The sequence below is a fragment of the Aulostomus chinensis genome, chromosome 24 (assembly GCF_037954235.1).
Source record: "Aulostomus chinensis isolate RoL2024-O1b breed Wild chromosome 24, RoL_Achi_v1.0, whole genome shotgun sequence".
In the NCBI taxonomy this organism is placed as follows: domain Eukaryota; kingdom Metazoa; phylum Chordata; class Actinopteri; order Syngnathiformes; family Aulostomidae; genus Aulostomus; species Aulostomus chinensis.
In genome coordinates, this window is record NC_141343.1 from 2,547,956 (window position 1) to 2,575,000 (window position 27,045).

General features: G+C 45.2%; 3 protein-coding genes across 6 annotated transcripts in view; all 3 read right to left on the reverse strand.

Moving 5' to 3' along the window:
* Positions 1-820: 820 nt before the first annotated feature.
* spata6l (spermatogenesis associated 6-like) lies at positions 821-8,295 on the reverse strand. 4 transcript variants are annotated; one of them, XM_086196606.1, is made up of 12 exons: positions 8,173-8,295; positions 7,242-7,379; positions 6,957-7,005; positions 5,843-5,884; positions 5,640-5,764; positions 4,524-4,616; positions 4,059-4,193; positions 2,998-3,100; positions 2,790-2,836; positions 2,012-2,067; positions 1,775-1,868; positions 821-1,165 (listed from the first exon to the last, which is right to left on the reverse strand). In XM_086196606.1, exons 1-12 carry the CDS (start codon positions 8,236-8,238, stop codon positions 1,100-1,102), a joined length of 1,014 nt encoding a protein of 337 aa, XP_086052732.1. In that variant the 5' UTR covers positions 8,239-8,295; the 3' UTR covers positions 821-1,099. The 4 variants fall into 4 exon arrangements, with proteins under 4 accessions (XP_086052732.1, XP_086052731.1, XP_086052733.1 ...); XM_086196605.1 differs by having other exon boundaries at positions 2,012-2,133; XM_086196607.1 differs by lacking the exon at positions 8,173-8,295 and adding an exon at positions 8,009-8,149 and having other exon boundaries at positions 2,012-2,133.
* A 442-nt stretch (positions 8,296-8,737) lies between these two features.
* On the reverse strand, positions 8,738-15,922 carry trmt10a (tRNA methyltransferase 10A). Its single transcript, XM_086197121.1, has 7 exons — positions 15,477-15,922; positions 14,740-14,908; positions 14,372-14,443; positions 13,605-13,679; positions 13,317-13,466; positions 13,086-13,191; positions 8,738-9,176 (listed from the first exon to the last, which is right to left on the reverse strand). The coding sequence occupies exons 1-7, from the start codon at positions 15,668-15,670 to the stop codon at positions 8,989-8,991; spliced, it is 954 nt and encodes a 317-aa protein (XP_086053247.1). The 5' UTR covers positions 15,671-15,922; the 3' UTR covers positions 8,738-8,988.
* Positions 15,923-18,502: 2,580 nt separating this feature from the next.
* The window catches only part of tmem88b (transmembrane protein 88 b), an 8,727-nt gene continuing 184 nt past the window's right edge, over positions 18,503-27,045 (reverse strand). Inside the window, exons 1-3 of the mRNA XM_086197268.1 lie at positions 26,721-27,045; positions 23,227-23,634; positions 18,503-19,432 (exon numbers count right to left, since the gene is read on the reverse strand). The exon at positions 26,721-27,045 is cut by the window's right edge and continues 184 nt beyond it. Coding sequence (XP_086053394.1) covers positions 19,148-19,432; positions 23,227-23,628 — 687 coding nt within the window. The 5' untranslated portion in view covers positions 23,629-23,634; positions 26,721-27,045 and the 3' untranslated portion in view covers positions 18,503-19,147. The remainder of the gene's footprint in view (positions 19,433-23,226; positions 23,635-26,720) is intronic.

Below are 27,045 nucleotides of genomic sequence, written 5' to 3' on the forward strand. Positions count from 1 at the left end.
TGAAACACGCGTGTCAAAGAGGGTTTTTGGACCCTCGTTTGCTCGGCATCAGGGCGCATTCTAGCCTCCAGCAGGCGCCGGTCTGGACTCCCGCTGTGAGGCTGCGTGCCTGTGTTTTTCTCTCTCGTACGTCATCGCACTGACAACGTCATCATTACGCATTAAAATGCAATGCGGGGTGACTTTTTCACACTGCAGGCGAGCCGAGCAGAGCCGCTAAACACCCGGGTCGCTTGGCGGGTCGGTGGACGCGGGTCGAAACGCCACCCTTTTAGAGTGCCCAAACACCCGTGTTCACCCGCGTTTTTGGTGCAGTGTGAAAGGGGCTTTAGACACACCAGCGCTGGCTGGGGACGCTCCTCAATTGTTTTAATTAGTGTCATGTAATGTCAAGGGGCTGGACCCACTATGTTGACCATATTACCTGAGGAGGAACCACAATTTCAGCCTGGTAGAGACTGCATACTGCCCTTGCTACCTACAAACTGCCTGTTATTTATAACATGATTTAAAGACTTCTATTACAACTGACCAAGCAAATCACACCAGCGGTTGGTATACCAAAATAGAGTTCCGTTTCAGCAGCCACTCAGCAGTAGATCACAATGTTCCGGATAGAGTCGCTGTTTAATGCCTCACAGTCAGAGTGAGCACCTATTTTTATGATAAATGGCAGGAGTTCCCAGAGAATTGCATCGCTGTACACGCAATTTGCTTTTGATGGCCTTGGGGTGATGTAAGCGAGGACTCGCCTGTATCAGCTTGATCGAGGAACCGGGCAGTGAAAACCCCTTGTTCGAAAACAATGAGATGAATTCAAAAAGGTTTATTTTAACATCAGCATGAAACGAGATGCGTAGACATTTATCAAACTGGCACAATTAAATACCTCTCAGGTTTGCACACACATATCAGGAGCCATGTTATCAATCGCAAGGCGATGGTCTCTTTGTCTGATGTTCAAAAAAACAAGTCATTCTTAACGTCCTGATAAAAACACACACACACACGAGCAACACGGTGTTTGCAGTTTTAGGCCAACGTTGACTCTGGCATGCCTGTAGAGACACAGCTACCTTTCTAGGGCCTGGCCTCGTCATCAGGATGGACCTGGAGAGATGGACCGTCTGGCTAAAATCTCATCCACCTCTGAGTGCGTAGCCCCCTGAAAAACACAACGCTTAAGTGCATTCACCCAGCACACTTTGTCACAGGAAGTCAAAACTTGAAAACTAATAAGCAGTAAGTGTTTAATTTCATTAATGTCAATGATCAAAAATGGCAACATGGATGCAGATGAAATTACTGAAGAGAGGTACTGTCCAAGGTGCGTTAGCGTAGCATCTCCTCAACATAGCCATTAATTACAGACCCCAAAATCAAAGAGCTTGTAGGTTTACAGCCTGAGATTACAGACAGGATGCTGTATAACCTTGATGCTGTCTGCCAGAACGTATGTGGTGATCAAAGCAGTCAGAGATTAAAGATGACAGCTGGAATGGCTGACATCAAAGCTTGAGATCAAAGTCAGGGAGGTATTGTGATGTAATGAGCAGGTAGCACTAATGATACTACATTGATTGGTTAGCTTTGATATCTTCTGGCATCGCATAATCCAACTTCAGGTACTACACTTGTACCAACAACTGAGTATTGCAAGAACTGAGAGCAGAACCCTGGCATTTAGCTAGCAAATTAGCAAGTAGCAACATGAGCCCCAATCTAACACCAGACTGAATCATATTTATGTATGACTGAGTTATGCATGACTTACATAAACAAGTCGGCGAACAGCTTTTGGTGTTGTAAGGAGTCCCCGAACGCGATCATGGATTATTTCCCATTCTTTGTGAGAGCAGGACTGAGATCTGAACAATGACAGAATTTATTAGTCATGCTGCTAAGCAGCCAACAAGAGTGTTTGCGCGTTAACTATGTTTAGCAGCAAGAAGGAACCAACTTTTTTGCCAGGTCAGACTGTATTTAGGTCAAAGCTAGTGAAGAAACTGACCTGCTGTGTCCCACTCGTTCTCTGTTGTACCCCCACAGTCCTGAAGGTTCAGAGACCTGTTGGTTTTCAAGAGGATCGTGAGTCTCTGCAGAAGGAGGTGCGTCTTCAAACACCCCTCCAATCTTCCAGTGGGAGCAGAGAGTAGAGACGTTAAGAGTGATCGTGGACAGGAAGAGTTGTGTTTTCTTAAAAGACAAACATCAACACAGGAAGCAGGAGTCCAGGTGTGGTTTGCATAGAAAAGTTAAAATATTTCATCTAGCAGCAGCAATTTGGGCTACCACATTTGTGGGCGAGGGTTTTAGCTCCTGTATGCACATTCATATGAAATCAGGTAATCACACTGTAAAAAGACTTAATACCATTTTACTTGTAAGCTTAAAGTCATGAGTGCATTTCTTTCTTTTCTCTACTTTGGACAGGCTAGCGAAGCTAATCTTGCTATCTGGGAATCATGCTTTTGTCTGTTTGTGACAGGTTGTCTGTCCAGCTGAAATATTCATTGTTTGGCTTTATAATTCACCTTTTACCACTAGCCTTTATCTCATGGTGGCTAATGGCTAGCTGTTAGCTAACATGAATTAACCTGCAAATCAAACACGCAAATAGCTGTATCAATTTACAGGCGGCATCGTGCAGTAAAGTGTAGTAACTGGACTCCAAACACTGATACTGCTAAAAAAAACAAAAAAATAATAATAATACGTGTACTTCTTATTTTCTGTGCTTATCTTTCCCAAGAGGTTAACGATGTGGAAGAGAAAAAAATTGTTCCTACCAAACCACTGGTTAAATCTCGCCTTCGGTCAGATGGAGAAAATCTCCCTAAAACACCATGACAAGCATAAAACCATTTCTTTAATGAGGTTAGGGTCCATACTTGATTGGGCCATGACATCACACATACTGATTGTGGTACTTTTTACAAGATGGTCATTTGAAAGTACGTTTACTGACCACAAACTGCTTTATATGAGGCTGTTTACCTGTGGAAGAAGACCGGGTCAAGGCTGAAGCAGCGTTGGTCGACGCCTCAGAGTGGCGGTGGGGCGAGGAGGATTTACTGGTTCCAGGCCATGAAGCCAGCATCTGCAGACGGATGAATCACACCACAGTAAGCAAGCCAGTGGGTCAAAGAGCAGTGGGCTCGTAAAAGCGTCTGTGAGCGACTTTACAAAACAGGTGGATGGAACATTTTATTGGGATCAGGAATGAGGAAAGAGATCAGAAAATATCGTACTTCAGTCAACTGGCTGGAGGGGCACCAGTACTGCAGTACATTAGTTACTGATGAACACAACAAAAACATGTTCTTGCTGAATCAAAACCTTGATTTAAAAAAAAAAAAAGACGGAACTTCTTATACGGCCAGTAATTCCACGACGTTTCAAGGAAAAGGGCAATGTCCCATTTCTTATTTTAACCCTGGCTCGTTGAAAAGGAACCAAACCATCAAAGTGAAACCTAAAAGTCTAAAAGTATTTATACATTTCCGACAGAAGAGAGGGAGAGCTGCAATTGGCTCCTGCACATCCTCCAAACCAGTGGTCCCCAAACTACGGCCCGCGGGCCGGATACGGCCCACCTCCACATTTGGCCCGGCCCCCTGAACAATACCAGAGACACATTTTGATTCTTTTTTTCATATATGTGTATTTGTATTTGATAATAAAGTTTGGCTTTTGCAATAAAATGTTCCTTAGCTATGAGCTGTTTTCATTATTAACTATTAGTTAGTGCCTATTTCACACGCATAGAACGTGACATTCTATTCCACCCTTCTGCAGACTGTGCCCCTCGTCGTGTCACAGAATTTGTGTCATGTAACCACAACGACCCCCCCTCAACGGGGGAAACAGCACAAGGACACAGTGAGGGAGGTCTGAGAGGAATTTGCTCAAAAGATAACCTCAGTTATGGCCGGCTGAATATTCCCTCTACCGCAGTTCCTCTCTGCCACCTCCTGGCTGGGAATGAAAGACCATCTTTGGACAAAAGTGTCACCTCTAATCCCGGTGTGTGTGTGTGTGTGTGTGTGTGTGTTTACAGTCGGGAAGGTGCTGGTTGTGTCCCAGTCAGCCTGGTTGAGCCGGGCCAGACGCTGGCTGCTTGAGGCGGGATGACGTAGCCTCCTCCTCTGAGGAGAAGAAGAGCGTTTCCTGTTCCTCTTCACCACAGGTCTCTGGGAAACAAAACTATCAACATGAGAAGTTCTAGCAGGCAGAATCGGAGGTTTGAAAGATTGTGTATTTCTTGTCTTGGGCGTCATCTCAGTGGCGATACTGCACCGGCCCTCCTTATATTTCAGAATCAACATGGTTTTTGATCCTTCTACGTCTGGGCTTTTCATACTATTTCAAACACAAAGAATCTGATTCAGAATCACTGAGCAAACCATCAAAAACAAAAACAAAATGTGAATTATTTTTTTAAAAAGCCGGTGGCACAAAGTGCCGTCAAATTCTTCGTTTTTTGTTTTTCCGCTAAAAAGGACCTAAATAGGAATTTTTACCACGTTCACATCGGGGTGAATGTTGATGCCTGCGTCAGCTGAGCACTCAATGATGGTTGTTTTGGTGGAAAACTCCAACCGTGGCGCGATGCCCTGGAGAGCAGAGAGGAGAGTCACTGGCTAATTAACTACAATCCAGCATTCAAAGCTGTAAGGTTCATTAATCCACAGTGAAATGTGGAAACGCTGGCAGGTACAGACGTTAAAGTTCCCTGGCTGACGGATTTCGTTCATCGGTTTGATTTGGTTCCACATTTGGAGTGAGAAGAAAGAAGAAATAAAACCACAACATAGTTACGGACCATCGCATTCACAAAGAAACGACCTCTACGTGATGTAAAACCACTGAGGTTCACTGCAGGTGAGGCACTTGGATCCATCAAACACCAGTGGAAATCATCAGCTTTTATCAGGAGCTGAGATGACATCATGTTTTAATAATTGTCAATACACTTCTTTGATGAATTGTAATATTTCCCCAGCACTTCATAAGCTGGTGTGATTAGATTGTTTGTGGGTGAGCTGACTGAGTTAACCTCTTTACTTCTTATTGGACAAAAATACTTTTTTTTTTGTTGTTTTTTTTTGCTTCTAGCATGAATAATAAATAAACATTACCAAGTCGTGTTTAAAAACAAAAACAAACAACGTAAATTAAAAGTATCAAAGCGCCGATCTGCGGAATCCAAGAAAGGCCACACTGGCGATTTAATTGTTTATGGCGTGATAATATCATGATAATATCTCGTTGTCATGGGTTCATTGTCTTATTATTACAAGGTGAGAGAGCTTGTTATCTTGTGTTCACAAGACCAACCCTAATCATCACCAGTAACATGAAGTTCTCAGTTCTTCCCGAGACGAGCTAATCCTCCTCGCCTCCCGTAGACGAGACGGTCAGGACCGAGCTGTGCAGCTGCTCCCCCGGTGAGCCTTTTTTTTTTTTTCAATAGTTTCAAGTTGTGTGAAACCCCATCATTTGTTGACAGACTTGTGTTTGTGGTCCAGTGGGGGACGTTCTGGCCTGCTTTGAGTGAAGATGCCCGACGGATTCTTATTGTCCAGAACCGCAGAACTGGTTCCTACGAATTTTCTGGAGTGGATCAGAGAAGTTACCGGAAAATAAGGCGCTCTGGTCATCAGGACTTCTCTGTCCACTCCAGAAAATGTAGGAACCAGTTTGGGTTCTGGAAATAAGAATCGTCGAGCATCTTCCTCAAAGCAGGCCAGAACGTCCCCCACTGGACCCACAAACACAAGTCTGTCAAAAACTGATGGGGTCACACAACTTGAAATATGAAAAAAACAAAAAGGCTCACCCGGGGGAGCCAGCTGCACCAGCTCGGTCCTGACCGTCTCGTCTACGGGGAGGATTTAGCTCGTTAGGAAAGAATGAGAATTAATGTTACTGGTTCCACCTCAAGCTGGACTGGAAACCAGTAAACAATGAGAAAACAGAAGTATTTACACAATCCTACCCAGAACTGCCGTTCAGTTTGCTGCAGAGCTTTTTTTTTTTTTTTTTTTTTTTAAATACAAGCTAAAAATAAAAGCGTAACTTTTGAGCTCATTTAAAAAAAAAAAAAGACAAATCCACGTTTGCAATGCTGCAGAGAGGTGGCGCTAGCTTGCATGCTAACATTTTGTAGTTCCTGAACAGGCATTTAGGCGTGTAGCTGCCTATCCACCACCGTAGCAAGAGTCCAAATAAACAGCAGCAGCAGCTGGAATTTTCTAAGGAGTGAATAAAGCAATAAAGAAGAATTTGTCTCATCTACTCATTTAAGAAATATACCATCACCTTTTTAAAATAATCCGAAATTCGGAAAACACACAAAAAATGGAGACAAAACATCTTAAGGATTTGTTTCGGGCAGAAAAAAAAAATTGTTTGAAAAAAAATGACCGCGATGATTTTCAGGTGATGATTTTCTGATACAGTCCATGAACTTGATTTTTGAAAAAATACACGTCAGCTGATTTTATGATTTGGATACGTTTCATTCTTCTTTTTTTTAATTTCTATTTTCATCTTATGATATATCTGCAGAGTCAGGATGACAGCTGGCTTTTTATTCTCCATATCATGAATTTTATTCTTAGTTTGTACCTCTTTTGCTTATTTTTTTTAATACGTTTCTTTAAATATTCTTTTTCTCGCAACTCAGTTTGAGCTGCAGTTCTTGTACGAAAGGTGCAGTGATAATAAAGTACATTATAATTATTAATATAGTTCTGTCCAATACCAGAACGCATGTTTATTAATGCACCTTAGAAAAGTAAGTGGACCTTAAGTGAAGATCACTTCTTTGTCACTTAAAAATATTACCTGACTGCAAAAACAGCGCAACGAATTAAATAATCGGAAAAATCAGCCAATAAGTAGCTTCGGAGCGAGAGCACGGTTATGAGCTAGAACTCGTGTGAACTTACGCTCCAGCAGAACAGCAATGTCTCCAGGGTCAACGGCATGCCTGAAAATCTGCAGAAAAGAAAAGAATTCACATTCTGTCCATTTTCCCTACAGTAGATTTCATTTGGCTTGAATCAGAGACAGAATGAGGCTCCGAAGTGCAGCTCAATCAAACACGCCTCTCCTCCTTTTGTACTGCTACGAACTGCTCAGTAACGCAGAGCGCGGATCGCCTCCGTCGTTCACGTATTACTCCATCTTATCTCTCATTCTCCCGCATGAATCACAGCCAGACTCCTGCCTGCCTTCTCAAAGGTCATCTTCTCATGGAGGAGCAGAGGAAAGACGGCAGGGAGGCGTTCTGACTGGCGGTACTGGCCCATGAAGCACACGCTGAGGTAGAGATCCTCCCTCGATGCAAGATGAACTCCAGGACAGGAAACCTGCAGGGGAGCAACAAATGCTGGCTGAGGCGGGTTCTCCTGGTTGCCAGCAGAGGGCGGCAGACGTTTATTTAGTCTTTAATCAGGACTTTCTGCTGTAAACTGCTGTGGGGGGAAAAAACTATTTTCACACTGTCTGACACAATCAAGCAGTTTTGGATAAATAGCTCGTTGTAGATGCTTTACGATACTTGCAGAGATATGGTTTTCTTTCACTTTATTTTACTCACAGTCTTGATAGTAATAACAAATTAATAATAATAGCACTTAAAAATCATAGGACTCGTTGTGTGACGAGGTTGGACATGAATGGACCAACATCAAACTAAATAAATTCAGTTTTAATACCCGCCACTATTCGGGTGACCGTAGTTTGAATTCCAAAAAAAAAGAGGACACGACCCGGCCTACGTCACAGGTAACACAGTACCGTAGTTTTCTGTGCAAAGCGTCAGTCAATTTCAACACACGCTAATTGGTCCCGTGAAAAACAATGAAAAGCGGACATTTTCATGAATTTATAAAACATCCCCGGACAGGCTGTAAAAAGTGGACATGTCCGGGCAAAAGAGGACGTTTGGTCGCCCTCGCCAATATAATCTAATCTACCTACATTAATCTCGCATTACCGGGTAGATGATGTGCAGGATTGGAACGAGTCATTCTTGAGCTGTAGTTTGATGACGGTTCTCAAGCGGCACAATCCAGCTGTGTAAAAACGACTGCAACCGGACCGCGGACTACAAGCGAAGCACACCGGAAGAAAATGTTGGGGGAAAATGACGAATCTTACCGCTCTGAACTTGATTTCAACCACCACTTTCAGAGCTTTTCGAGACATTGGTGGCTCAAGCGACATGAAACCCCCGGGTCTCCGGTTTATTGTTGTCTCACCGTTGCCTGGGAAACCACAACTTCCGGGTTTAGGCGTCACGGCACCCCCCCCCCCACCACCACCCAAACTCATTTTGCGAGCTCGTCCCACGTTTTTACTCGTTTTGCCGCTCTATTTCTTTCTCTATTTCGCACGTCTACTCTTGGTATTACGGTATAAGAGAGTGGAGGGGCTATAAAGCACGAAGAAAACGCCGATTTTCCTACAGGGGACGTCTGCACACTCAGCTGTTTTCTTGTACATTCACACAAAAACATATTGTATAAAATGCTTTTTGTGTATGTATTGCATAATTTCAGATGATAGCGTAATCCTTTTTCACTCCGGAGCCCCACAGCTTTTTACATTTTCTTACACAAAGTAAAGTATCCTCTCAATACACAAAGTCAAAGTAAATCCAGGACCAGAGACAATTAGGATCATGAACTGCTTTTATCCTGCCCCCCCCCCCCCCCCATTGCCACAGACCTTACAGCATAATAAAAAAGGTCCAAACAAAAGCACAAAAAATGTCAACAGAATGTCGTCCCTGTATGTTCTGTGCAGCTGTAGCAATACTCCAACTTTACACGGAGTCCAACTAAGATATGAGCCGTTAAAAAGGCACAAAATAAAACAGTCAATAAATATAAATCTTTCAAACAAAAGCTTAGCAACAATCGATACTCATTCATTCATTCCTGCAGTATCAGGCGTCCAAATATATATGAGGTTTCAAGCTTTTTTCTCTGTTTGGTCCGAGTCGTCTTCCTCGTCATCGTCTTCCTCGTCGTCGTCCTCTCTGTCTTGATCGGCTGCTCTGGCCTGGTCGACGGCCGTCACTCCTTTCCTCTGAGGCAGGATGGAGAAGAAGGCCTCCTGCCAGCTGCCCTTCTCCAGATACGCCAGGATGATCTCAAACACTGCAGCAGAAGAACGCACTTTTAAAACAGGGCAACAGTTCAAACGGTATCCAACATGGCTGCCAGGAATCGAGGAATGTTCATAATAGATGAATTCTTCCGTTTTTCTTCTTTTTTTAACCTGTCCTGTTCAGTAGCAGCATCCATGTTCCTGGTGCCTTGTTGTACTGAAGCAGTTTTACTCTGCAAAGGAGGAGTCTGATAAAGTCCTCCTATCGCCATTTATGTTTAATTTTATTAGGAATGGTGTTGGTTCATTGATGAAGCTACCGGACTGAGGCTCAGGAGTGGACAGGAAGAGAGAACAGGGACAGGACAGCGAAGACAAGGGGGAGGGGGGAGACAAAAACAACAACAACAACAAAAACACAAAAAACAAACAAAAAATAAACAAAGAAAAAGTAACAACAACAACAGAGCGTAAAAAGAAAGAAAAAACATTGGTTGCAGAATTCCCGGTGCAGGCTTACCATTTGGTTTAATATAATTTTAAGATAAATGTCTGAGTGTGTGATTATGGGTCAGCTGTGTGCTCCATGCGTGTATGTGTGTATACATGTGTGTATGTGTATGTGTGTGCTACGGTTTGTCTTGGATGCTGTGCGTAGCTGGCTGTAGCTGATGTGGGGGGGCCAGGACATCGCACCCCCAGTCCAGGATAGCAGGCAGGTCAGGACCAGGTCACCAGAGCACCCAGAAACCCCCAGAACACAGGGAGCCTCAGGCCACCCCCCCAGGAAACAGCCACAGGCCCAACCCATGCCAGGACCCCATAGGAAAGCAAAGGAGCAGCAACCCCCCCCCAGGACCGCCACCCCCGGACAAAACAATCATACCCTCATCTTCTTCCATACAGGGGCTGAGAACTCCATAGATGATGGCTGATACGGTCCAGGGCACCTCAGACTTATTGAAACCGCCAGCAAGCGGGCCCGCGACCAACCCCAGCCCAACCACCATGTTGGGAGGAGACCCCCCCCCCCCCCCCCCCCAAGAGCACCGGCCAGGCCCCCAGGCCTGCAATGGTGCAGTTAGCAAAGGAGGCAGCACTGGACCCACTCCCCGCCCCAGCTGCCCCCCCATCCCAACATGGTGCAGGGCATGGGAGCCCCGCCGGTTGCAGACGGCAGAGTCTCCCAGTACATCCTCATGCACTCCCCCAAGCCCTAAATGTCTACGATGTGATTAAAATTGGGGGGTCCAGCCCCTCAAGGCCTAGTGTCACATGAGATGTGACGTGATGGGACAGAGAGGCGATGAGAGGGGCTGAGGAATGGGCCAGACCTGCAGGGGGTCAGCTTCCAGACTGGCCCCGCTGACCACCCCGTCACCACTGCAACCAGCCGACAGGGAGTCTAGCCTCCCTGGTCCAGGGGTCAGATTGGAGCACCAAGGGGCACTGTCCGGAGATCCGGGCAGAGGGTCCACCACCCCCAGCCGGCAGCCCATGGTCAGGGCCCCTAGTTCGACCAGCATCAAGGAGGTCAGCCCCCATCCCTCTGACGTCCCCCCAGCATCCTCCCATTGTCCGGCGGCAACCCAGGACACCGCGCCAGGGCAAAGCCCGCCCGAGGTTAGCAAACCCCTCCCAAATGTGGTTGCGACCCCCCGGGGGAGCAGCAGGGTTCCAGGCTCACAAGTCCCAGGTACCAAACCATCCACCTCCCCCTCCCTCTCCACCCCCTTACCTCCCTCTCCCCTGACCCCCCCCCCCCCAACCTCCACCTAACCTTCCTTCCCCACCCTCCTCCCAGCGTCTGGGGGCAAACATGCCCCAGCCGCCACGGCAGGTCCCGCCACGCCCCGCCAGCGCCCGGGGACCAGGCCAGCACAGCCCCCCCCCCCACCGCAGGACCCTGCCGGGGGACTGGTGCTGATCCCCAGGACCAGGGCCCAGGGCCCCTGACCCCCCCATACCGGGTGGAGGCCCCGACCCAGCCCAAGGACCCCCCAACCCCCAATCCCACAGGGTGCCACCATGATAGGGGAAGCCGCCCCCACGCCCCCCACACCATCCCGAACAGGCGAAACCCAAAACAGCCCCGGGAGGCGGTAACCCCAGGCCCACCAGCCCAGCGAGCCACTGGACACCCAAGGTAGCCAGCGTCCATAGCCACACGCCCCGGGGCCAGAGCCACGAAGCCCAGTCCCCCCCATCGAAACTATGTGATGGATTTAATTATCGGGGACCAGATTTGTTCGAACTCTGACGATCAACTTTCCTCCCAAGCAGACATTCTCTCCATGGAAATGTGGTCTAATAAAAGGTTTCTATATTGAGTAATGCTTAGGTTGTTCTTGGATTTCCAATTCATCAGGATGGCCTTCTTTGCGATGCTTAGAGCAGTGAGAAGCATGCAGGATTTGTTTACTTCCATATTAACATTAGTGAGGTCACCTAGCAGACAAAGTGAGGGAGAGATGGGGATGGGGTACCCTAACCACCGTGACAGGTCTTTACAAACCCCCTGTCAAAAATTGTTAACAGGTGTACAAAGCCATATAGCATGCAGATAGCAGTCTGGTGAGCCAGTCGCACAATATGGACAAATGTTTGTTTGTGTGAGGCCCATCTGGAACATCCTTTGTCCTGTGTAGTGTGTTCTGTGGAGAACCTTGTAATTTATTAATTGTAGGTTACCACTGCGAATCATTCTAAATGTGTTGGAGCAGATTTGTATCCAAAAGTTAGGGTGTGGGTTGATCGACACATCTTTCTCCCATTTGGATGAAGGAATAGAGATTATAAATTCTGTTGTTGAAACTATTGAGTTAATTTTAGACAGTAGTTTAGGGGTGAAATTTGTAAAAAAAATCTGTTATTCTGGGTGGAAGCTCTAAGTCTAACTGGGTAAGGTCAAACCGTGCCTGTATTATAGATTTGAGCTGAAGATATTCAAGAAATTTGTTTTTGTTGATTCCATAATTTGCTGTAATTTGGTTAAATTCTATGAATGCTTTGTCTTGGAAGATATGCTCTAGATTTTTAATCCCTTTATTGGCCCATGCAGCAAAATGTATTGTTTTTTTATTTTGCAGGATGTCAGGATTGTTCCAGATAGGTGTGAGCCTGCAAGGGGTGTTCGAGAGCCCATTGCTTTTGAGAAGTTCCCACCAGGCTATGAGGGTGTTGCTGATGCTAATGTACTTAAAGCAGCTGTGATGCTTGATAACAGGGCTGATAAAAGGGAGATCAGAGATTTGGATTTCTTTGCAGAATGTTTGTTCAATATCGCGCCATGCTTGGTCTCATGAGTTTGGCTTTAACCATTTTAGTATGTATTGCAATCTATTGGCCAAGTAGTAATTATAAAATTTGGTAGTTCCAAGCCACCATAGTCTTTACTCTTCTGTTTTTTTTTCTAAAGTTGCTATTGAAGCTCTCTCTCGCTCTCTTTTCTAAAATGAGAGGAAACGTCTCACAGCAAACTCAAAAACAACAACGGTAGCATCTGTAGCTAACCAGTAGCGCTGCATGCTAATGCTAAATCACGTTTTAGCTTCTCCTACAACAAAATGCAGCATATCTCATGTTTAACCACGGCGGGAGAAATCCGAGCTGGCAGCAAACCTCTAGACGGTTCTTCGGCGCAGGGCTGTTTCTGACGACAGCACAAACCACAGCTAGCACACCAGCTACTTGTCTGGTACAGTATTTCTGTAGTGCTTAAACATGAGATGTGAGGTTCTGCAAGCAGGATATGATTCGCTTTTCTGATTTTATTGCAGCAGTTAACTTCCTCCCAGGGTCAATTGACAGTGATGTCAAATGCTGAGATTGGTCACAGATGAGGGCTCGCTCTTTGGCCACACCCATCTGGGAACATGCTGGGAAGAGTTGGAGCCAGGTCAGACCGGCTAGGGAAGGGAAACAATGTCGTCAGGCTAGTCTGATCTACATATCCTCACCGTGGTTGACTGCCAGAACCTTGCGACTGTTCATCTTGACGAAGCTGCCGAGGGGAAGCTGCGCGTGATCGATCCCAAGTTCCTTCGCCCTCTCAAAGGTGATCCCCTGCCAGCCAAACACAACACAACATGAAATCATTTTACTGAGGTGCTGCTGGATTCACCCTCTCACCTGTTCAGCTGTGCTTAACACACGCACGCACGCACACACACACACACACACACACACACCTTGTGGTGGTTGTGGTCTACCAACCCTCCAATCACATAGGCTTTTTTTGGGTCCAGCTCTGCAAGCATGTTTGGCGAGTCTGAGGTCAGGTACACTAGCTCCTCCTTGGCCACACATTCAGTGTAGTGTTCTGTTCTGATGGAAATGTCCTACAACACACACACACACACACACACACACACACACACACAGTTAACCGAGTAGTATCTCTCGGGAAGTTTTTCTAGGCGAACAAGTGATGGGGCTGACTGGTTACTACTGATGGCACACGAGGGAATGTGGCTCACCTTCCAGTTCACCCATCCTTTGTCCTTCTCATCCATACTCTGTTTCAGCTGTCCTCCAAGGCTTGTCAGGTAAAACTGGACCAGGAAGAGAAGTGGTCACATGTTAGGGAAGAGCTCTTCTGATGGTTTGATTTCGTGACACCAGTTTTGTTCCATCCTGCTTCATACCCACCGGGGGGGTGTTAGAGGCGGAGCCCAGACCTCCTGGTTGAGTCATTTCCCCTCCAGTCAGTCGGAGTGTTTTATTTTGAAAAACCAACAGGATGCCATGCAGTTTTTATATCCAAAGTCATGCCCCCCGCCATCTGCTGTGTGTAGACTGCACTGATCTGGATTTCCTCAAAAATTACTTCTACGGAAATGAACTTTAATAGTGACACATCATCATGCCAGTCATTTCTTAATAATACAATATTAATACTGGTACTGGGCCGATATCTACATATTTAGTTCTGCTGAAGCGTAAACAGACGATGAAGCAGTACGGTGATGAAGAAATACTGTAAATAGATGATTTATGGGCTTTTTCAGTTGTTTTGAAAATAAAAACACATATTTCACATACTGGGCTGTTCATCTGTGAGATTAAAATCAAAGTTTCCTATAAACGTGTTGTTATTCAGTAAATAACCACAACGGAACAAATAAGTATTAAATTGCAGGCATGTTTGCCAAAAGCTCCTAGATTGTACAGAGGAATACTTGCAGAGGCTCCGACTCATCGGATCAGAACCCTTGTTGGACTGACCGGGTGGGACTGCACTGACCTGGACAGGATGTAAGGCTCGTCGGTTCTCAGCATAACAGCGCTGGATTTGTTTGTGAAGCTTGTGGACATCCTGAGGAGACAAGAACATCGGTCATGGAGTGCCTCGGTTTCAATCTCAGAATAGAACTTGAACGCACTTGGATTTCAGTCACTGGGGTCAAAAGAACCGAAGACAAACACTGTTCAGAATACAGTGGGCACGCTCAGGGAACGGGCCGTGCCGTCTTCTACCTCACAGCGTCCTTGAGTGCATGACATTAAGTTCACAGTAATTTTCAGTAAATATGATATCACCTCATCTTGTACAGCGAGTCCACATTGCACACGGTGTCTCCACAACCCAGAGAGTCCCCCAGGTCTGCTTACCTTGCTCAGCATGAGGTCATCAAAGCTGCAGTCCACCACCAGCCTCAACGAGCTGGGCGTCACCTCTCTACGTGGAACTTTCCGGGCGCTCTGGCCTTCTCCTCGCTCCTCCTCATGCTGATTCTGCCTCTGGAGACGACGCTGCTGCTTCCTTTCCTTCCGTCTCTGCCTGCGGCCGGAAGCACAACACTGATACTTCCAAAGGAGGCAAGGACGTGATTCCCCGCTCCAATAAAAGAATCCCTAACGACTAGGAGGGAAAAGCACTTGCAGAGATTCTTTTAAACATCTAATTGGGGCTTGAGTCTGATGACTTGCATTTTCTAGAGCAACAATTTTAGCTTTTTTTGCGTGCAAATGTTGAGCTCATACTTCAGAGATTTATAGCTAATCGATGTAAAGAAAGCAACAGATGGGTGTGATTTTCACAGCTTTGGCTTTGTGAATATTATACTTTTAGCATTACCAGCAATAACCATTCCATTCATCACATCAATATGTGATTTAAGTTCAACAGATACATTCTGTTGTTTCAATGCTTCTACTATTTTTTTTTTCAAAATAATTGGCAGTGACAATGAATCACATTTGCTGGTGGCAGCACTGGATTGTGTCGTTTTACGTCCCACAAGGACCAAGCAGTGACTCTGAGATTTCGTGTTTTACATTTGAATTCTTGAATATTTACATGCAAAACAAATTTAAATGTGCAGAATTTTAGCAGGACAGCATCTTACTTTCGTAGCTCTCTTTCTTCCTCCCATTTCTGCTGCTTGAGAAGCTTCTTCCTTTGCCTTTTAGACAAACTCTGTTTTTCTCCAGCAGCTCCTCCGTTGAGGTTACAGTTGTCAGTCTCCTGGTTGTTGGTATTTTCCCCGTTTTCACTCTGCTGTAGGGACGCAGGCTCACTCTTCACACTGCCCTCGGCCATTTGTCTACGAAGGTCCAGACAGCTGGAGCATTAGCTGCTCGCTAACTAACGGCGCTGTATCAGCTAGCGTTAGCAGGCGATGTCCGGAAATTAAACGGCCACATGTACATGTCAATGAATGCCCGAAAAAATTAGAATGAAACAAAGACAACGAGCGGCTTTATTAAACCACAAAAGATTGAGAAAGCAAGAACGGCACTAAACAAGTAGCTCAATTTCACATGTCATGTAGCTGACGCGTGTGTGACGTCATTTAACTGCGCCAGATGCGTGCGCTCGGCTGCTGGATGTATAAAGAGAAAATAATTAAATATTTAATACTGATGACATTAAAAAAAGAATATGATGAATATGAATATTTTTCCAGGCCTACTGCAATGTGGTAGGTGTGTCTACAGGTGTATTCAGTCACACCAGGTCCAATGAGTGTGTGTTTTATATTATAATATATTTCGCCATTCTTATTTGTCTCCTCCCTTTCATGTTGTGTATGTTTTCATTGTTTGTCCATGAAAAAAAGGCTATTTAATGCTGTCACCCTGTTTAAGCTAAAGACACCGTAATAAAGACGTTTAAAATCAACTCATTATTCCACATCCTACAGCCTTGTAGAATTAAAAAATGTATATATGATTGAGGTTTAATATGACTTCTAAATCCTTTCATTTGGCACCTGCATGACCTCCAGTATTTATGGGAGTCTATGAAGGCCAAGACTAAGATGGCTCCAGCTAAGAAGGGCATCAGTGTTTCAAACGAGAAGGAAAAGGCCAATGAACGAAATGACTTCTATGCGAGGTTTGAACCAGCTGACTTCTTGCAGGAACAAGAAGCTGCCCTAGAGGATGTACCCATGCACAGTGATCCGGGAATTACTTTGGATCAACATGAAGTCCAGAGGGTGTTCGCCCGCACATGTCCCCGTAAGGCATCGGGTCCTGACAGGATATGTGGCAGACTGCATGCAGTCAGGTGCTTGCAGAGGCTTGGTGTCCCGTCTACCAAAAATCACTGGACTCATGCACTGTTCCATCCATCTGGAAAGACTCTATTATAATCCCTGTTCCCAAAAAAGCATGCTGGAAGGAAAATAATGATTACTGCCCCATCGCTTTGACTTCAGTAGTCGTGAAATGTTTTGAGAAAATCATTACCAGTCTGCTGAAGGCAGCGGTTGGTTGTTCGTTCGATACTTTTCAGTTTGCTTACAGGTCTAATAGAGGCATAGAGGACGCAGTTCTGGCCCTTGAGTATTTTCTTTTGGAACACTTGGAGAGCAGCACAGCTTATGCACGTCTTCTTTTGGTAGATTTTTCCTCAGCGTTCAACACGATGCAGCCACACCTCTTAAAGGGGGGACTGCGGGAACTCAATGTCGATCCTGTTATTATTGGGTGGTACTACTCCTTTTTAACTAAACGTACACAGAGGGTCAGTGTTAATGGCACCCTGTCAGAGCTCAGAACCGTGAGCACCGGGGCACCCCAGGGCTGTGTTAGCTCACCTGTCCTCTTCACCCTGTATACAAACAATTGTACAAGCAGTAACCCTAATAATACAATTCTCGGATGATACTGCCTTCTTATCCCTACTGGATAAGAATGGGGGCTTAGATGTTTACTCCTCAGAGGTACAGAGGTTTGTAAAATGGTGTGATGGCGGCTACCTCGTTCTTAACGTCTTGAAGACACTAGAGATGGTGTTCGATCTGAGGAGCATCGTGACCACAAGCCTGTGGTCATCGATGACTCAACCATCTCACAGGTCTCCTCATACAAATACCTAGGGATCTCCATTGATAACTCTCTAACCTGGAATACACATGTGGACAGTCTCTGTAGTAGACTACAGCAAAGACTGCATTTCCTCCGCCGCCTCAGGGTCCAAAAGGTGTTGAGCAAAAATGTATGTTCATATTTTATCGAGCAGTTCTGGAGAGCCTGGTCAGATTTGGCATCACAGCGTGGTTTGGTCGCCTCTCAGTGCAGCTGAGGTCCAAGTTGGTTAGACGAATGCAGACTGCAGGGAAGATTATAGGGGCAAGACAACTCCCCTCTCTGCAGTCCATCTACGAGCAATCAAGCCCAAAAAGTAGCTCGGGACGATACACGTTTTACATGACATGTTTGTACTTATGCCCTCCGGAAGAAGGTATAGGAAACCAAAGTGGAGGTATATCAGGTTCAAGAACTCCTTTGTCCCTGCGTCAACTAAAATGCTGAATGATGCTCTGAAACACCAATGAGTAAAAGGGTCAGTAATTCGACAATTTGTGCACTGGTGTAATGTTGTGTGCCCTGTTATGTGCTGTACTGTTTACTTGATGCTTTTTGACGTGGTAAAGTTCATGTTATATTAGAAACACGGTGAAAGTGTATCCACGAGGACCACGCAGAGACAGCAAGCTCAGCTGTGATTTATTTCAGAACCCCCCCTAGTATGGATCGTACCATTTCTGAGCCCCTTAACACTTACTAACCTTATTTTTGCTAGGGATTTTTTTTTTTTTTTTTTTAAGGAAGAATATTCTAAAAATATGAATTTCACCATATGTTAACAACATCTCAGTGCGGCAAGCTAACAATGAGCTCAGGCTGTGGTGTGATGAGTAATGGAAAATCCCTGAAGGGAAAACAACAAACAATGGCAGTATTACTAATTCACCCAAAATGTTACATCGTGGAAAAATACGCTGGAGAGAACTAGAAATGACACAAATATACTGTGTGAATTGTGGCTAGTACTTCACGTATAAATACTACAAACATATTCGTGGACAGTGTGACAGTTCCAGCAAAAAGAAACTTTTTATTCATAAAAGGAAAACACCATAAGAGATTGCATTCACAGTTTGCAACAGCTCACCAGAGAAAAATATGCCAAACGAAATGAATGTTTTCTTTAATTATGTGGTACGATCATGATTAATATTAAAACAGCCTCTGAAGGGTTCTGTTTTTTACATTTATGAAAGCGTGCAGGTGACACGATATTTTTATTTCCTCCTTTTTTTTTCTTGCTCCAGCAATTAGATTGTAGACAGTTATGAGCTTTGTCAGTTTGCAATTGAAGCGTTAGGCCGTCATATTATTATTATTCCTATGTAACGATACACGTATGACCTGTTCGTGATCTCATTTTTAGGACAGGTGGCGGGGGTCCACTCTGCTCAGCACCTCATCAAATAGTACATTATAGACGGAAAAGCACAAGGTTGTCAGACTTTCCAGAAACACGGACTAGTGGAAGATTACCAACACGTAGTACAATGTGTTCCATTTTTACTGAACAATGAATATTGTCACCTTGACGCTAAAGCATGAGAGTATGTCAGTAGTCATTATTACATCATCTGTCTTCCAGGATGTCCAGTTGGTTTTAAAGTATTTGCCATTTACAATTTCCTCTCCTCGCTGGTGTACGCTTTGCTGTTTCATACATCCTTCTTTTAGTCACACCCCCCTTCCCTCCTTCATTTCACACCCAGACTTTTCCCTTCCCGCCTCCCTCAGGTCCACCTCGGCCCCCGCAGCAGCCAGTGCCCAGGCCGCGGTGCTGGGTGGCGGGCAGGTTCTTGTACACGGCCCGGCTGTATGGGATAAAGCACAAGCCCAGCTGGAGGTGTCTGGCCAGGCGGCAGTAGGCAGCCAGGGCCAGGACCAGGAGAGGGGTGACCAAGAGGAAGCCCACCACCAGTAGAGCCACGCAGCCTCCATCGGTCAACATGTCTGAGCAGTAGGGAGTCGTCCCATGAGGACGGACCTGGAGAGATTAGATGAGACAAGAGAGGAGAGGCAGAACTTAAGATGTGGAAATGCCTTGAGTTAGATTACATGTAGCTCTTGCTTCACCCTGCGTGACATTCCTGCCTCTTAAAAACAGCTCTTTTCATGTCACAAGCTAGTTTCTTGCGAGCTGAATGTTATTTTTTTGTTCAAAGCTGATTTAACCTGACACGGAGAAACTGAAACCGAACAACTGGGTCTACAGCTGGGGGGTTTTAATGTTCAGCTGCACTTGAGCATGTCGGGTGCTGAAGTGAACCTCCCATGCTAAACGGACCTCAAAAACTGTGCAGGAAAGAAGTGAACAGGCTAGATCACCTGTATTGATATTGACAAAGAAGATTACCCATCAGTCTTTGCACCTCACAGGAAATCCCCACGTTTTTTTCTGTGTGACTATAAATCTGTCACTTTGTCACGTCCATCTGTTTTTTTTCAGGCAAGAGTAGAAACATTTCTAAGCTCAGCATCAGGTGAGCTGTGGTCTGTCTCCTCCGTCCACAGAGGGAGGCGTGATCCCCTGGTAACCAGCGTAAGGCGAGGACGTAGTGACGTCTACCTCAGTTATGCTGCGCAGTGTTCCAGACAGAGGAACTTTGTCAAAGGAAGTGCTGACGTTCCCTGAACAGGGAGAACCGTTGATGTACGCTGTGGATTGGAATACAGCTGAAGTCGTCCTGTAAGAGATCACTTTGTGGAGCTTTGGTGTTGTAAATATTAAAGCAACGGATTTATTGACGTACATTTGAAATGCGATAAACATGTCGAGTCCATATTTTCCCCTTTATTGAACTAAAATACGAGCCAACTAAGAGGAGAATCTTTTGATTGATATTAAAGATATTCACAGGCGGCATGCAGAGCATAGAGAACATAACGTGTGAGCGAAGAGCAGGGAAGAACAAATAAGGACAAGAAATGACGAGCTCCTTGTGGTATGCGAGCGTGAGGTGAGGACCCCAGCTGGTTATCACACCGTCACCCGCTGGAAATCACGAGCCGTCTGAATTCAAACCAGAACGAAATGTATTGAGCTTCATGAAAGCCGCGTCATGGTTCTGATGTCAGTCAGTAAAGTATGCATGTTAAAGGGTGTGCAGAGTGGGAGAGGAGGTGAAAGGGTCAGGGTTTGAGGGTTGAGAGAGGAACAGAGAGACAGCAAACTTGAATCATCCTTATCGCCCCGTGAGGGATGAAGTGAACGTTCAAGGGCCGCTGGGAGGAAAGGGTTTGGAGGAGCGAGGGATGCTCAAGGGGAAAGCGCAGTTTGTTTTTGTAGAAGACATATTGTCTGACAAGGTATTTGGAGACATCTTACAGTCGTTTATGGAGGAGCTGTGTATCAACAAGCTCCAAATCCTGACAATCCAGGGATGTGCAAAGGTTATATAATATGTTTACATCCTTTCCCCCACCAATAACATCTCAGCCTGGTTCCTGAATATAGTCAGTGCAGAAAAATGTTCATTTCAAGGTTAAGAAAGTATGCAGACACTGTAGATAATAAGGCCTTGGAGCTGCTTTTTTTGTTATCTCCCATGAAGATAAAGGATGCAGCTGTTTGAAGACTTCCTAGACATTTCTTTCAAAATGACTAAGAAAAGAGTGAAACGTCAGGTACTGGGATATCATAGCAGTGACAGCTTTTCCTTGAACCTCTAATGATGGCTGTCCGCAGTCAGGCTGGGGAACCCTAATTTTGCCCACCGTGAGGTTCAATTTCACCTGCAAGATGTAAGAAAACTTGATGAAAATGAATAACAGGTCTAATAATAAAAGAAATGTAAAACATAATTTGAATATTTTACTGGAAGCCGCTGTTTTTGTGTTTGGCGAGGTAAAAATGCTCTTTAAAGCGATACATCACCCAGAAAGTCTATTTTGGTTTTCAAATTCTCAAGACATGTCTCCACCTCATGATAACGTTTTTGCGTTGCTGCACCTCTTCTTTGTGACTCCAGAAGGCAGGAGACGACAGCCAAGTATGCTTAGCTAGTTTGGCTAACGCCCACTGACAGCGAGTGCAGTCACTGCACTCTCAAGCGCATCATCTGGTAGAATCTACATCTGCTCAGTAACACACACACAGAAAACAAATTCACTAGTAGACGTCTGCACTGGCTGTACTGTGGACTGGATGCAGTAGCTGGTAAACTCGCCGCTGCTGTAAACTGACGCTAACCAGGAAGGGTTATAGATTGTGTTTAGTGCTTGTAGATTAAAGCAAATGCAGATTATTAGAGACGATCCACTTGAGACTTTGTAAATGGACAGGTTTTGCTGCAGTTACAGGTTGGTGACGGTGGGGAACCATTAGCTAGACCATTAGGCTAAATGTACGTGGCGCTTTCTGCATTCTGGACGAACAAAGACAAAATGCAGCTGTGAAAAATGTCTTTTTGAACTCAAGACACTTGATCTGGTTTGTGAGTACTTCACAAGGCAAAATGCACTTCCTGGGAGAAGTGCATTTATAAATTAATGAACATGATAAGGGGGCAGAGATAAACGTGTGTCCTACTCTCCTGGCCGAGGAGGCATCAAACTGGGTCTCTGTGGACGGGTACAGACTGGGCCCAACAAGTTCCGTAACAACTTTCAAGATCAGGCCATGTTTTTCATCTTTGAGGTCCTCCAAAAGCTCAGATTGGGTAAATGACCGTCACCTTTGGAGTGTGGTGTCTGGCCTCCCTCCTGCACGCTGCAAACATAGACATGGAGCTATAAAGAACCAGGGGTAGAGCCTGGATTCATCTTCTCAAAGATTGAATTCCAGGAATAATTGCGAAAAAGGTCCATTCTGGACACTGACTCATCAACTTAGCATGGAATTTGATTCTTCTTTATTATACCTACATTTATCTACTAAACTGAAAATGTATGAAAGATCGCTTTGGGGTCTCCAGATCTTAGTGGTCATGGACTTTTTTCTTTTCTTTTCTTTTTTTGTTATACAAAAGCAAGGAAACCTTATACTTGTCACTGATGTCAGGTTAAAGCTGCCCAAGAATAAATACCAGCTGGAGAGGGAAAGCAAAGCGTTTAGGAGGGAGCAAAAGACTTCAGTAAGTGAGGGAGATGGTTCTTTAAAGTAAGAGATAAGATTGAAGTATGTTTGTTTTTACACGGTGAGGCCTTGTGTGTCTCCTGATCCGAGCCAGGTTTTGGGCAGAAAGCCTCTCAGGGCTACGCAGCCTTTTAATCATTTTGAATGATTTTGTGTACTTTTTCGTATGGGAAATCTGAAATACTCTCGTACTGCCTGTTTTTTTCCCCTCTTCTCTGTCCTCCCAGGTCCTGGTTAATCCCTCGCTAAGCTGCTGTCACATGAGGTCTAATTGTGAGAATCCTCACCCCTCCAGCCATTAAAAAGACTCCTGGTATGTATTAAAAGTCTCTGAACCTCATGTTAGCTCCCACTGACCTTCTTATTATTTTTCATCACAATTTGGGCATTTCCATACTTTGTTCGTTCAAGTGTCAGTTCATCCCCAACCAGCCGCTAAGCAGTTTTTTAAATTTGCCCCCTCCCACCACAGTTCACCCAAAATCTCATTGTAAAACCTCTCATCTGGTCTGCTCTGGAGCCAAACCCCACCCTAAAGCCTCACCCAGAACTACTGAGAACTTTCGGATTAAAGTTACAGGATTTTTAGCCTTTCAAAATAAAGTCACCTCAACTCTCCACCCTCTTAAAACGACAGAAGAATGAACAGTGACTGCAGTACAAAGACATGTATGTAGAGTAAAGTATGGTTTGTCCATTCTTACCGTAGAGTGGCAGAGGAAGCCGAACACCACCATGACGATGGCCGGGGTCAGGATGGTCCCGAACACCACCCCAGCAAGGCCGGCGTTGATGGTGGCGATCACCAGGTTCTGGGCCGTCACCAGCACCGAACAGGCCCAGCAGTCCAAGGAACCCCGCAGCTCCAACGGCGCCTCGCTGCCCCCGCCGGCACTCTCAGCAGCAGAGTAAGGAGGAGGTACAACCACGCGCGAGGGTGTGTCTCTGCCTCCGCCCACGGCAGCGGTGGAGGCCATAGAGTTGGAGTGATGAAGGTGCTGGTGGTGGTTGTTGTGGTGATGATGGTGGTGATGGGGCGGCAGCTCCTCTGAGAGGTCCAAGGCCTGGTGGTGCGCCCCCTTCTCTAGAGTACCACTCATACTCATGGTGAACTGTGTGCACAAATGAACCAACAGATCAGAACCGGGGAAAGATGTCAGGTCTTGATCCCAGTGATGACCCAGCTAACGGGGCTGTTCCCACAACATCTGTGGGAATTATTAAAGAACATTATCCCACATTTTGAAAAAAAATGATGGCTACTAAGAAAAAACTTGGGCGGTGCAGTGGTTAGCACTGTTGCCTCACAGCAAGAAAGTTCTGGGTTCTGTGTGACTCTGCTTGTTCTCCCTGTTCCTGCTGGGTTCTCTCTGGTACTCCAGCTTCCTCCACAGTCCAAAGACATCAAGAGGGACCAGGTTAATCCAGACTCTAAATTGACCGTAGGCGTGGCTGGGAGTGTGAATGGTTGTCTGTCTCTATGTGTTGGCCCTGCCATGGACTGGTGACCTGTCCAGGGGGAAGGCTGCTGGGATAGGCTCCACCCCCCCCCCCCCCCACCACCACCATCCTTAACAGGATAAGAGGTAGAAAATGGATGGATGGAAAAAACTTCCCATTTGAAAATTTTAGAAATGTTAAGGTGGAATGTTGCAAGGGTGGTTTTAAGTGTTTTGAGTGCGTGTTGTTGCAAACACTGAAACATTCTGGGTAGGACTTTAGAGAATGTTCTCCTACCGATAAGAGGAACATTCAGAGAACTCAACAGGGACTGGAACTGCTGTGTGAAGGTTAGGGCATGATGTTAACCTACCCAGAAGACGGACACTCTGAGAACCACATAAAAACTTCATGCTCAAAACACCGGGGAAGTATTACAAGGTAACTAATATTCTCGCAGGGTTTTTGGAACACAACACCGTCCTCTGGGTAAAAAGTATATTTACTTGAGTGAATGGACGATGTTATCGTTACATAACGGACTTCATGTTCGGTTGGTGGTTCCGGGGTCACGGTGAGGTTCCTATGAAGCTTTATCAGTCAGGAAGTCTTGTGTGATGATTATGATCAGAAAGCTAATTGGCCCATAATTAGAAGATGTTGTGAGTCAGAGAGATGAAGCATCAAAGTGAGTTTGTGTACATGTGGGTGTTGTCTGGTGGAGACATGATATTAAAGAAGAGGAACATCCAGTTTTCATACATGATTCTCATTACGGCAAAACGCCAGATCAAATGTGTTTGTCTCTTCATCCAGTCTGACGTCGGTCAGTGTTCCTACATTGATGTTCAGGTGCTAGAACCTCCTAAGGGTCTCCTGCAGCACTTGTGTGCTTCCGCTCGGTGTTGGGACAGGTTTAGCGCGGTACGCAGCTGTGCCTGGTACAGGAGTTCCTTGCCGCTCTCAGGTCAGGCGATGCTCTGACTGGACAGAAGCAGGTGAGCTGCCAGACGGGCTTGAACCACCCCGCCGGTGATGGCCGACTCTGGTCGTGCACTGCAGAGCTGACTTGAAGGTTAGGAGACTGATGTGGTGCCAGATGTGTTATACATGAGTACAACTATTTTTCTTTCTTGTGATTAAATGTGTTTGTTGTTTGCAGGCCCGGACTGACTGGGCCTGTCAAAGATAAACCACAAAAATTCAATATATTGGTTGCACATATTGGTAAACTTACATTTTTTTTTTCCTGCTATAAAATAGGGATGGGCCCCAAAAAAAAAAAGCCAGATCATTTTGGCCCTAATTGTGGTTCATCCCTTCATAGACACTATGATTCCCAGCTAGCGACCCCGCTCACACACACCAAAACAAGACAAATAATAGAGCTAAATAGAAAGGAATGTGGTGCAAAAAATAGGAAAAGAAAAATATATACTGAACATATTGTGAACATACAAACCTAAAGGTAAAAACAACATAAAAGCAAACAGCTAAGTTCCCCTTATACACAGTTTTGTTTTCTCTTCTTTCATGATAATCATGAAACCTTTTTTGTAGAAATTGAAATGCGATGACAAAAACAATTTAAAAATCCACTGCAGCTGGAAGAGGGGAAGCCATTTGCTGAGTTTATGAAGAAAACGAGCCGGTGAGACGCTCAGTAATGCGGCGCGGTGATGGTTCCTCGCGCTTCTTGAAGTTAATCTCAACATGCGTGCGCCGAACCCTCCTCACAGATGGGCGCAAGTACGAGTTTGGCGTTTTTGACAGCAGAGGACGTGCTTTATGATGCTGCTGGGGTGCTGAGTTGTTTACTTTCCGTGTCAGTCTCCCATTGTTGTCTCAAAAGTGTTGTTTAAGGTGAAAGGTCACGCAGGAAAGACTGGCAGGAAAGTGTGTATGTGTGAGATGACCCATAGTGCCCTTTACCGCACCACCCATTTCAATCACTGCTCTTGTTATTGTTTAATAGCAGTTTTGTGTAGATGATCTAGACAAAGGTTCTTAGTGCACGGCGGCCCGTGCCTCCACTTTACTGATGCTCAGTTCTTCTATGATTTGTTTAGACTCTCATATTTTTCTCAACCCACGACCAAATTTGCTCTGTTTTCTATTTGCAGATTTTGAGTAGTATTAGTGATAATAAATGTAATTCATCGGCACCTTTTAAAGCACCCAGTGAAACCTCGAGGTGCCTCACAAAAAACACAAACTCACAGGAAGAAGTAATAAAGGTCCAAACCAAGGGGAGAAACAGAATAAAGGTTATTAATAAAGATTATGATGAATGATCTGATCCAAACAGATGAGTTGGGATTAGTGGCAGATATCAGTTGGCAAATTATAAATAAATACACTTTACATTTATATTCTTCAGACTGTAAGGTCATCCTGTTAGATTACAGCTCTCTATTTTCCACAACGAATCTGTACAAACCAGGTTTTGAATACAGTTTTGTTTTGTTTTGTTTTTGGAGTATATTTCATTTGGCATATTGGACCCTTTTGCTAACTGCACCTTTGAGCTGCAGTAACAAGTTAATCCAAACACAGGCACGGCTAATTCCTCCAGTCAGATCATGCTCGGATGCTGCAGGGAGGTTCTCTATTGTTCTTTAAATCTATTGTCTGGAACAAGGCAGCTGTAGTGAATAGACCCCTCAGACACTGTGGAGTGGAACACCGAGGAACTTGTGCTGTGTTCCATTTGAAGCGGTTGTATGAGGATGAGAAACGAGGCTGGGCTGCTACTCACGTTGCTGTGTGGGGTCTGATGGACCTCTTGCCGTTCTTCCTCCAGATTGCTTTTCTCTCTTCCTCTTCTTCTTCAAGATCCCGTCCGTCCTCTCCCACACTCGGAACAAAGTCCTCTTAGTTTCCTTCTCTATCTGAGACCAGGCTTACGTTCCCCCTCCTCTCTTTGTTGAAAGACCTTTGGTGTGTTTTTTTGGAGGTTCCCTCCAGAAGTCTTATCTATTATTGGTGGTATGCTGGCTTCCTGCAGCGCTGTTGCTTCTTCTCTCCGCTATCCAGACTTGTCACTGCAGCTGATAAAGTTCTGGTTTTCTTTTCCACGCGCA